Raw genomic sequence first — 11,636 nt, 5'->3', positions numbered from 1 at the left:
ATCTAAATGCTTTGAGTTGGAATATATATATATTTAGGCAAAAAAAGAACAAAGATGGAGACACCACCCTTAACATTGTCACCTAAAACCCAACTGATCGTTGATCAAATCATAAGATTCAAGCTCCTATAGAGAACCACAGCCATAATTTGATTTCTCATTTAGCTCTGCCCTGGCCATCAATAATTCAGCTCCTTAAACGATGATGATGATGAAGAGGAAGGAGCAAGGCAGAGGAAGATGAGGAGTCAGCGAGGAAGCAGTGGGCGTGTTCAGTGGAGAGGATGACTCCTTAGCTAGTTCACTCAGCTTTCCCACATGGTCAGGCAGCGATTCACCGGAGAAGCATAGAAAACCACTCACACATAAAAATACTAATAAAGTCATAAATTAGCAAGAGACATTTTTTTCCTTTACTCATTAATGAAGTCTGTTGAACAGGAATGAGCAATCACTGACTGGAGGAACGACTCCTTTAACAACCGTCTAACTTAATTATTGCTTCTAAAAACCAGAATTCATTTCATCGTTCGGCTTTAGGTTATAGCTTTGCACCTCCGCAAAAATCAAACCCTCAATATTAAAACCTTCAACCACCCCCCCTCTACAAATACAGCACATGCTCTGCCCACCATCTCCATGGCAGCAGGGAGAACATGCAGGAGCATATGGCTCATCATTTTCACTCTGCATGCCGAGGCTGGGCTCTCCTGGGGGTATCTACACCTTTCTCATCTCTCTTCTTTGTTCACTACAGTGTTCTTTCATTATCCAGCAAATCATGCTCACTTCTGCTTCATGTATGCAGCCTTTACACAAAACCATGACTACTATTTTAAAAAGAAATTAGAGAAACAGATGAATAACAGGAGGAGCATTAGTCTAATTCTAGGTAACGTTGGGGTTTAGCAGTGCAGCTTCTTGTACGAATGTGAGTTTTACTGAAACTGGGCAAAACCGTTAGTCCGTCTGAAATCTCTGCCCTGTTGAGTCAACAGAGTCTTACTCTCACTGTTTGCTCCTTTTCCCCCTGTTTTAGTGCAGAGCCTCCCTGCAGCTCTGCCAAACCTGGGGACTCAGGCCAAATGCAACTGGGATCAAATGGCTGAAGAGAACCGCAGGGAGCTCCCTCCAAATGTCACAGTTGTTTGAAGCTGGCAGATAGATTCCCTTAGTGCTCACTGCCAACACAAAGGCGCTGAAAGGACCAGATGTGTTTATGTACCTTAATAAAGACCAGGCACAGGAAATTCACAGGAAATAACACAACTGTAAATCTGAATAAATACAGCCGTGTATTTCTATTTCTTTTACATTCTGTTACGATATAAAACACAATGACCACTTAGATATTCAAAGCCTATAGGTGCCTGTGGGTCAATTTTAGAGACTAAAATCGGACCCTCCTCTTCTTTGCAAAAAGAGAGTGTACATTACCAAGGAAAAACACAGACACTGAGTAAAGTTTTTGGCAAACACTGACCTGCTCAGCACGATCATATCCTGCATCTTGTTTCTCCACCTTGACCTGGGGGTGTTCCTTGACCTTCACCTCCCCGGGCTCCAGCTTAGAGACCTTGTCCTTCATTACAGTGTCATCCTTATCCAGTAGATAGCGCAGCAGTGCATTGTCCTTCTTTTTAGGGCTCAGCGGCTCCTGCTTAGGAGTGATTTCTGCCCCAGACACTGTGTTTCCGGCACCCTGTGATTGGTCCTGGCCCAGCTCTTTGCCCATTGCCTCAGCAGTGAGTTTGGGGAGGTCTCCAGGGGATGTACTGTTCTGAAGCAGTTGGTGGAGGATTTTGTGTTTTTCTTTGAGGGACGTGGCGTGAGCGCTCCCGACCGCGTGGCCGCCTCGCGCTCCGGTGCCAGCCTGGTCCTTTCCCTCTCCTCCGGCCCCTGGGGACAGGGGCGTCTCCAGAGGTTCTGGCTTCGTGGTGAGCAACTGCAGTAATTTTGTGTTCCCCTTGTTGTCATGCATACGACTGTGACCGTCGTGACCCTCGAGGGACCCTTCGCGTTCCTCCTTGGCCTCCGTTTGGTTTCTCTCAGCCTGGTTGTGTCCCTGATTCACCTCTGAGTTAGGTCCAAAGTCTCCTGCTCCACCAGAAATACTCGAGGTTCCTCCGAGTTTGGACATCATGTGAGGACTTACCCCCGACCCTGGTGTGACCCCAGCTGGGGAGCCTATCTTCCGGTCTGGGGAGCCTAGCGTATGTGCATGAGAGGGCCCGTGTCCATGCCCTACCCCGTGGCACTCGCTGAGGGCCTGCAGAGCAGAAAGAGAACTGCTAGTGTAGCTGTTAGGATGGGCGCTACCTGTAGTGCTGCCGCCAACACTTCCAGGGCCACCGCCACACATTCCGACAGGAGAGGGCGACTGTAGGCCTCCAGCTACGCGAGGACTGCCCGCGCCACCGGGACTGCCCCTGTGCCTGGGGGACAGCATAGAGTTCTGCTGAGGTGGGTGGGGCCCTCCGGCTGGACTGGGGCTGGCACGAGAGGGGCTGTTCATCCTCCAGTTGGGGCCCTGCTGTGGTGGCTGCATGCCCACAGTGTAGTTAGGGTGCGGCGGCGGACAGCCGAAACGGTAGCCTTGCATATGGCCACCCATGGCCGCCGGTTCTCTGGGACCAGCCGGGCCTGCGGGAGAGAAAGGCGTGCTGTTGCTGCTGATCGTAGTGTCTTGGCCCTGAAGCCCTGAGCCGGGCAAACTGCCTGGGGTTGGTGGAGTCATGGAGGGAGTGGAAGGGTTCATTGGTTTGGGGGCCATCCCTGTTTCCTGATTGCACATGTCCTGACCCATCCCACACACGGACTGCTCCCTAAATAAAACACAAACACACAGTTACTGAAAATATCGCCTCTAAAATACTAAATAACTGTCATCATATTTTATCTAATTTTTCCTCAACAGAAATCGTTCCTGGTTATTGCTTTTACACTTAGCAGTGTCTCCTTCCTGGAAGAAGCCACATAGAGAGCTACTAATGTAATTAACATTTTGTGTCTATACTAGTTCCAGTCCATCTTGTTTAGCCATTTCTTTTTACTCAACAGGTTAACAAAAATCCTTCCAAGATATTGAAGGATAAGAATTAAAATGACAAAACTTCTAAACATAAAATGTCAAACACTTGTAAAGAACTGCATAAAACCTGAAATTGCAGACATTACTTTTGATGTCATAATTCTATTTCTAGATAGAGTCAAGGAAAAAAGTTAGGATCAACTATATTCATAGAAATTTCTACCAACTTGTGTTTTGTATGCAGCTTTGTCTATTTCCTCAGTGAAGAAGCTGTTGCTGCCATTAAGTATTTTTTCATGGAACAAACTCATAGTTTGATCTTTTGCTGAGGGTTTATCCTAATTTAACTTTATTATGTAATATTATGGCCTGAACCTGAATGTATAGGAGTCTGAATATGACAGCATGACTGAAATGCAACTGAATGAACTGATCTGATGTAATTTATGCCCTAACAGATCCTAAACAATTGAACACAAATTTGAGCAGTATGTCTGGTAAAGTGCCAGCTGCTGTGAATTAGATCTCTAGAATAGAATAGGAAATAATTGATTCGTCCCTCCAACCCCTGATCCTAAGAAGATTTTTGATGCATTCCTGCTCCAACACAGCTTATTCCAATGACTGATTTACTTCCTCAGCATACCATCAAGTTAAGCAAAGGTCTGGTTAAGAGCCAGCCATTTGATTTTGCTGATATTTGATCATGACAGTTGAGCTGCTGACAGTGGATCTTAAAACTAGGGTTGCAGACCTCTGCTCAAGGGGGAAATTCAGTGCATCTGCGGCACAGCGACCAACAATTGGAAACAAAGTGAATTAATTTGAATGTACTACATTTGGTCCAGATTAGACACACAGACACAAGCAGTTGTGTCTATAGCAATAATGCTTTGCAGATTAATTGTAATTGAATTAGTCCAAGGCTCAAGCTTAAAATAAGTGTTATCAATTAGGGTGGGGCATCAACAATAGACAGGAATATAGAAACTACCTAATATCAGAGAAGAAGAATCCACAGCATTGTGCGTGACACCATATGTTTGTGCTGCTTAACGTTATACTTTATAGGAAGCTTAAAAATATAATGTTCTCGCCTCAAACGATCCTAAAACATACTTTACATACAAAACAAGAACAACTTTTAATATTCTGAGCTCTGTGAGAGGTCCCCTGGAAGTTCTAGTGCATTCTAGTCCCCTGCCGCCATGCATGCTGGGAGAAATGCACACGCCTACTCTGATGCATGCTTGGTAAAGAGGGAGAGCGAGAACAACATCCGGGGACTTTGTCCATTCTCTGTTTTGTTTTCTTGTAAATTGGAGCATTTCTAGGGCTGAGGCCGATGACAACGTAAAGTACACATATTGAGAAACGGCCTAGGTCATCCAGACTTGCTAATTTATAACGTACACTTTTATGAATCATTGTCTTAAAAAATTCTGAATCGAGAATCAGTGCCAAGTGGAAGCAAAACAAGGAACCTAGTGACAAATTAATTGCATTTCGATTGAAAAAATGTCACTAGCTCAGCTATCTGATGAGCCCGATTAAAGATCTTTACCTCTTCACATATAAATGAAAGCAAAAACATGTCGGTTAATGAAAAGGAGACATACCTCTGTAGAAGATGCAGGGACATGTAGAGCTGGGGTTCGTTGGTGGCAGGTGAGCGCAGCAGTTTACTCTTTGTTTGGGCAGAAACTATGGTTCCGTCAGAAAGGGAGAATCGGTAGATGGGACTGAATGCTTGACCTAGGCGGAGCACTGCAGACACGGCAGGATTGGGCAAAGAAAACATTTGATTTAAAAAAAAATGTGCTTATTGAGGTACTGAAATAATGATTACTTAAATCATCTAAGGTGATGGTTTTTGATTTATTTTTGTCAACTTTTTCCCCATTTTGTAACATTACAAATGTATTTGAATGATTTGATTTGTCAAAGAGAACCACAAATTTCTGCACAATTGTGTGGGAGAAAGAAAGAGATCATTTTGACATTTACTTTCTAAAATCAAAGGCAGAAGACACTGTTGGTACAGTAATAAAAATAAAAACGGCGTGGAACAAATTTCAGATTTATTCTTTATTTTCAAGCAACATATTTTCCTTCAATTTACCAATCATGCTGTACTTTATACTGGTCTATCTGCAAAGCAAGAGAGGAATTACAGGTTCTTTCTAATTTTAAAGATGTCCAAAGTAATTACCTTCTTGTTGATGTCTCTTGGCAAAAGACATCTCCCCGTCGTTCTGTAGATGGAACCTCTGGATGCAGCGCCTGACGAGATCCTCCCAGCCCGGTTTCATGGACGCTCGCAGTAGACTCGTGTCCAAGGACGTAATCTTACCTAATCACAAAAGGACAAGCGTATGCAATTTGCTGACATATGCATCTATAAATGTCTATGCCCGTTTGAACTACCACCTTGTTTAACAAGAGCATCTAGGATATTTGTGTTGATGCAACTCATCACTCATGGCGTTTTTATCACTAGCCACTCGAGCAGGTGCAATTTAAAATCATTTTAAGGATTGACAAACTCTTTCCAGCTTGACTGAGGCCAACCTGTCAGCCTATAACAGGAGCCGTTTATTGCCATACATCATATTAAACAACCACTAAGGGGATGAAAGACACCACAATGGGGTGTATAGTAGCTTCTTTCATCTAAGCAGGAAAAACGCTAAGCTATGTATCTTGAATTCCACAAATGATGGTAATTGTCATCTGTGTTGCACTAAAGGAGAGCTCAGTAAGTAGAGGCTTACATTGATGCACACTTACTGAAGCCTGGGTGGGAAACTACAGGAAATTACTATATGTCGCCAACTAACCATGAGTGTGTGTTTTTTGTGATGTGGTTGTGGGTGTGCATACCACACAAACAGCGTAAGCACATCAGAGGCCAGGTGATACACCAGTTTTGTTTTGTTTGTTTTTTTACCTCCCAGAGAGCAGACAAGAGGTTTAACTATCTGGTTCAATCAGGAGGGGCCTTTCCAAACAGTGGAATAGAGATTTTGAATTAGAGGCTCTTTGGAGCGGAAATTTCTTTAATCTGAAATCTCTTTTTCTTTCCGTTCAGACTAATATGTTAAAGATAATAGTTAAGGTTCAGATTTAGAGCTCTATGCATTAGCTTTTAGCTGCTGTATGTCCGGTCGTTTCTTGTACCTTGCAGGTCCTGTCGAGTAGTGAAGCTCTCGTGCGTGGGAGGCATGGGTCTTTCCTTCGTTGGGACCCTCCGAGCCACGCAGATCAGGCACGACTGGAAGTCTAAGCAGAAAGAAGAGTGAGTGAACATAGGAAACAAAAGACGACTTGGAGGTTGGAACAAAGAGGACGAGGGTAAGACAGCTGAGATGAAGAGGGAGTGAGAGGGGAGGACAGGGGGGCGTAAAGGATAGCGACAGAGGGAGGGAGCGATAATGAAATGCATGTTATTCCCAGGCAGCATAATTAATACAGTTATTAATGAGCATGGGGATCAGGGCGCCTTTAGAGAGGAACAGCTATTGCTGGTGAGGGAAATGATGTAGTGTGACCTTTTAAAGGTGTGTGTGTTCAAGTGTTTGCGTCTGTGTCGCTGCCTGGTTCTAACTGACGTCCAATCACACATTCATCACACCTCCTCCGGCCCAACATGGCTCAGTAATGATAATCGTCTGCAGCACATGTAGAAATGACTTTGTCAATTCAACCACTTGAGTGACCCCCCAAAACATGTCTGCCATCCAATAATATCCATAATCCCACATGTTCCCCACAGAGATAGATGAGTGGAAAAGGCAGTCATACATGTATGTAGGGAGCCTTGTGGGAGGTCTGGCCATAAATGTTTATCTCCATTGACTTTACCCAACTTCCTTCTTTCTGTGTCTGTCTGTGGCTGGAGTGATTCCCACAGCTAAAACCACTGATTGGGCCCTGACACAAAATGGCTCGCAAACCTTCAGGTCGAGTTGTTCTAAGTCTGTTTGCCAGAATACAGCTTGCAAAAGCTGATGATTAAAAGGCACAACAGAAGAACCTCAACATTTCCTTTAACAGTATAACAGCGGCTTCTCTGGTCTTTTTTTCCCCCTTCTAATGCACTTTTCTCTTTTACTCTGGCTCTGAGCTCGCCTGGCTGTGGATCTCCTGGACGGGGTCACATGTGGAGCTAGGGAAAGGGAGGGGTGGACTAGTGGGTAGGGCGTTGAACTTGGGTCCCAGAGCTACTCCCACAGACGGCCACTCTGGGTCCCTGAGCAAGACCTTTAACCCCCACACTGCTCCCTTGGGGCCGCACAATGGCAGCCCAAAGTTCCCCAAGGGGATGGGTTAAATGCGGAGAGTTCATTTCTTACTTACGTATGTTTTACTTGTGCCAGTGTAACGAGAATAAAGTTCTATTCTATTCTATTTTGTTTAGCTCCCTCTTCTTGTATGTCTGTGTTTATCTAATTTAACCCAGAAGGTCGTTCACACTAAGCCTGGTTCTGCCCCATGCTCTGTCGACGACAAAATGCAAGCGAAAATCATCGCTCCAAGCTCATCCTTGTCTTGCAAATCATTGACTCTATAAAATCAACTAGATTTCATTGACAGAAGCTTTTACCCAGTCTGACTGTAAAGCATCTAAAGATGACATATTGTGAATTGGCGCTGTAGAAATAAACTGAATTGAACTGAAACTTTGGAAAGTGTTGGCCAATTTATTTTGTCTTTATCAGCTCCTCCTATGTGGATATCTTTTAAAGATATTAATGGTACTTTATCTCCTGAACTGCAAAGATGATCTCAGGGTGCAAGATTCAAATCAAAGAGTAACATGATCAAATCTGCCTTTGTTTATCGTGCAATAGAAGTAGAAGAATCTGAGGAACTGAATTTACTGTGCAAATCTAACTTGACTAAAGATCTACTTGAAACTTTGTGTTTTCCAGAGGGATTTGTAGCATTTTGCATGACATTTTCCCTTCTGTTTATAAGGAACTAAGGGCCTGATCTTCAGAGGTTTTGTGCATCTTAAAACGGGTGCAAACATGTCTGCACACGCAAAGCAGGTCTTCAAGGACAGCGTGTGCAAACCATTTACTGCACATTTGTCTTCAATATAGAGATCATATTCTAATGACCAAAGCTCACAAATTTATTGGAGGATATGCAAAGGTCAACATTTGTACTGTGCAAAGTGATTTTCCAAATCAGACGCTCAACTGTGTTGCGTGTTTTTTGGTACATTTGAAAGCGAGTTGCAAAGTGACATGCAAAAATATATGCAGTTCTGATGATAAGAGGAGGCATTGGTACAACATTAAGACAGATTCTGGACGCCTGTAAACATATTTGGACTGTCAAAAATAACAATAGTAGAGTAATAATAATAAAAAAGAGATCTATAAGCCAGGTCAAATTAATATAGTGCAACGGCTGAAAATCTTTATACAATTAAACAAAATCATTATGGCATGATTATGAAAAACATTAGATGAGCCTCCAAACAGACATGTAGAGGGGTACGAACTCTGCAACATTTTGCAACTTCTTTTACTATAGTTAATAAAGCACTTAAATATTTTGTAGGCTTTTATGAATTTTTTTTTTCTAATTATTATTTTCTCCATCTCAATGGCTTTACACCTTAATGGCCACTCTCAAACTTCCTACACACACTCTGCTATTTTTGGGGGGCGGAAGAACTAAATTGGTTTAGATCTTAACATTTTGCGATCTTTGTAGATCACCCACTCATAACATGTACTAAAAAGAAATTGCACTTCAATTTAGCGTCTCTTGATTGGAATCTTTGAAGGTCAGCCCCTGTACGGCTGCTCTTCCTGAATGGAGAGCAATCATTGCACTGTGGAAGAACCGGACCCATGCTACTACCTTTCCTTATGACATGCAGTTCATGAGGGAAAAAAAATGAGGATGAACACAATGGAAAGATCCCCAGTCTCATTGATTAGTTCGGAGGATCAGAAATGTTTTGAACTTTGAAGGGCCCTTGGTAATAATACAAGACAACATAAACCTTTTCAAATAGTCGAGGAATTTAAATTAAAATCTAGCGATCTTTCTTAGAAACCTAAAACTGGGTAATCACTAGCTGTTTTAACCAATGAAAAAAAAGATGCAAAACACAAGGCTAAATTAATGCAGAAATGCAAGAAAATTCTTCAAGACATCCGGACATAGATCCCTCTCTAATTGGTCCAACTTTATTAAATAGGTTTTATCAAAAAATATATAAACTACTGAGAAAAACATAAAATTTAAGCAGTGGTTTTATTAGAAAAAGTTTTCTTTGATAAAAATTCCCCCCACCAATTAAATGTACTTTACAGGCTGGACTTGAAATATGTCCATTGTATAATTTTGCTACTGCAAAAAAAGAAAATATCTGAAGGCTTTATATATGCAATAAGGATTACCAACTTGTTACCTGAGGTAAACAGATTTGCTGACGATGCAACTCCACACTCATTTTTAGAAATGTAGAAACAAGCACCCATAGCTATCGTCCTTAACGTAAACCAGTAAATGTACTAGAAATGTAGTCATATGTTAAATTGATACCCTAAATGTAAAACACTCATATGGTTTCAAGGTTGTCTTATAAGGTCACTTCTTTAGTTTCAACTGATCCTCCAACCTGTCTCCATCCCCCACCTCCCTCCCTGCTTCCATACCGTCTCCTTCCTCCTTGATGGACTTGGGTTCTGACACTGCAAAACACTGCATGGTCTCATATTTCTGCTGCTGGGGCTCGTGCGACTCGTCCTGGTTCTCGCTGTGCAGGTTCACCAGCATGCGGCAGTTGAACGTGTGGCTGTTCCTCCTCGGACCCTCATTGGACCACGGCACGCCGTTGACTGCAGGAGAGAGGGGAGCAAAGGAGATTTACAATCTGAAAGGGGCCACGGTTTCCTCTGACTGAAAGTGAACAGTGAAATATGAAGTATGCAAAGAGAGAGTCGAGAGGAGGCGAGTGCTCTGCATGTGGAAGACATAATGAGAGCAACATAGGGAGAACGCAAGCAGAGGAAGTGCAAAAAGAGGCGAGCTGTTGCTGGGTAGAGATCAGTTTTAATGAGCAGTTGGAACCCTGAGCCATCCGTCCACAGCAATGCATCACAGCCAGGCTTTCATATGCATGTCCTCCCAAAACATCCCTGCCCAGCTTTTTTTCTTCTGTCCAACTCCTACACAGGGACGAAATAACTCACACGGGCACACACATGAGAAGTAAGATTAAAAGACATGTATGGCCAACTCATTTCTTTCTAGCAAACTCCCATCACACTCCATCTGGTTTGTGATCTCATTCAGAGCATTGATAATCTCCCAGTAACTGGGACACAGCCCAGTGATCATTTACAGGGTACTCTGCTCTGTGCAGCTCTCCCACCCAGATGGCTGGATACTCAGACCTCAATCCGGAGCACCAGCAGAGGAGAACTCAGAGCTCCTAATGAGACATTACCTTGTGAGAAGTAAAGCTGTATTGAGGTTAATTTGAGGCAAAGATAATTAGAAAATGTCTAAACTATGGTTAGCTTTGCAAAAACTGCTGCAATGTTTACATTAGAAAAGCACAAAACAAGATTTTAATGAGTGGGCTGGAGAACATGAAAGTGAGAACAAGAAAATAGGAACTATCAGGGTGTGTGTTAGAGAATGAGAGAAAAAAGCATTAAAAAAATCTAGAGAAGGGGAAGGAAGGGCACAAAATGAGAATGTAGGAAGAGCCTGATGCTGCTGACAGGAGAGAAAGCCAAAAAAAGGAAGTTAATTAGCTGAAAAGCGAGGGAGGATGAGGAGAAGAGAGAGGAAAAAGTCTGGGCCGTGCATCAGCGAAAGAGAAAAAGAACCTTTAGGATCTTCGCACTTTGCTAAATCTTTCTCTGGCCAACTTTCAAACATAGATGGACTACAATAAACCTTATCATTAAAGTGAAATTGCTAATAAAAACAACCCAAGGTGATGAAAGATAGAAGATCCAAACACAGCATTTGTTGGCAGGGAAAATAAGCTTGGGGCTGACCTAGGGATTTAGGCAGCAGGTTCTTGATGAACTCGGCGTGATCTCCAACATGCAGCACGCTGTAAACGCTGGTGTTCATCAGCTCCTCCTGGTTGTAGCGCAGGTACTGGGTCACGTTCTCAGACACAAATACGATGTTACCCTCCATGTTCACCACAAAGAAGAAGCCATCAAGGGCCTGGAGGAGGAAAAAAGGGTTTGTTAATAAGGTTCCTCCACAAAAAAACTTCACACACAATGATAAACCTGCTGTTAGGGCAGTTATCACCATCACTCTGTTAACAACCCTACAGTCGGTAGCCTGAAAGAGCTATATAGTTTATAAATTAAGCTTTTATCACTCAGGGATTTATTAATAGATTTAGGTTCGGATCTATTGTATTTACAGCTTTATTATCATTTAAAGCATGAAAGCCAATCAAAACAGCTGATTCTTTCTACATACTGTGTAAAATCTGTATCTGCAGCCTATTTTTAAGGGCCAGGAAGGTACTTTTATTGGTATTGATACAGCACTGTTTATTCACAGTAAAAGAAGCATAAAAAAGACTATATATATATATATA

At 42.7% G+C, this 11,636-nt stretch overlaps 1 protein-coding gene across 7 annotated transcripts in view; it reads right to left on the bottom strand.

Annotated features, from left to right (window-relative positions):
* ncoa2 (nuclear receptor coactivator 2) overlaps nt 1-11,636 on the bottom strand; it is an 89,752-nt gene that overhangs the window by 20,209 nt on the left and 57,907 nt on the right. For all 7 annotated transcript variants that reach the window (XM_015388139.1, XM_015388141.1, XM_015388142.1 and 4 more), the window contains 6 exons: nt 11,071-11,248; nt 9,715-9,897; nt 6,212-6,313; nt 5,244-5,384; nt 4,651-4,798; nt 1,484-2,825 (listed from right to left, as the gene is read on the bottom strand). In XM_015388139.1, coding sequence (XP_015243625.1) covers nt 1,484-2,825; nt 4,651-4,798; nt 5,244-5,384; nt 6,212-6,313; nt 9,715-9,897; nt 11,071-11,248 — 2,094 coding nt within the window. The remainder of the gene's footprint in view (nt 1-1,483; nt 2,826-4,650; nt 4,799-5,243; nt 5,385-6,211; nt 6,314-9,714; nt 9,898-11,070; nt 11,249-11,636) is intronic.

The sequence above is a fragment of the Cyprinodon variegatus genome, unplaced genomic scaffold (genome assembly GCF_000732505.1).
Source record: "Cyprinodon variegatus isolate N-32 unplaced genomic scaffold, C_variegatus-1.0 Scaffold414, whole genome shotgun sequence".
Classification (NCBI taxonomy): domain Eukaryota; kingdom Metazoa; phylum Chordata; class Actinopteri; order Cyprinodontiformes; family Cyprinodontidae; genus Cyprinodon; species Cyprinodon variegatus.
This window is presented reverse-complemented; position numbering and strand designations above follow the sequence as displayed.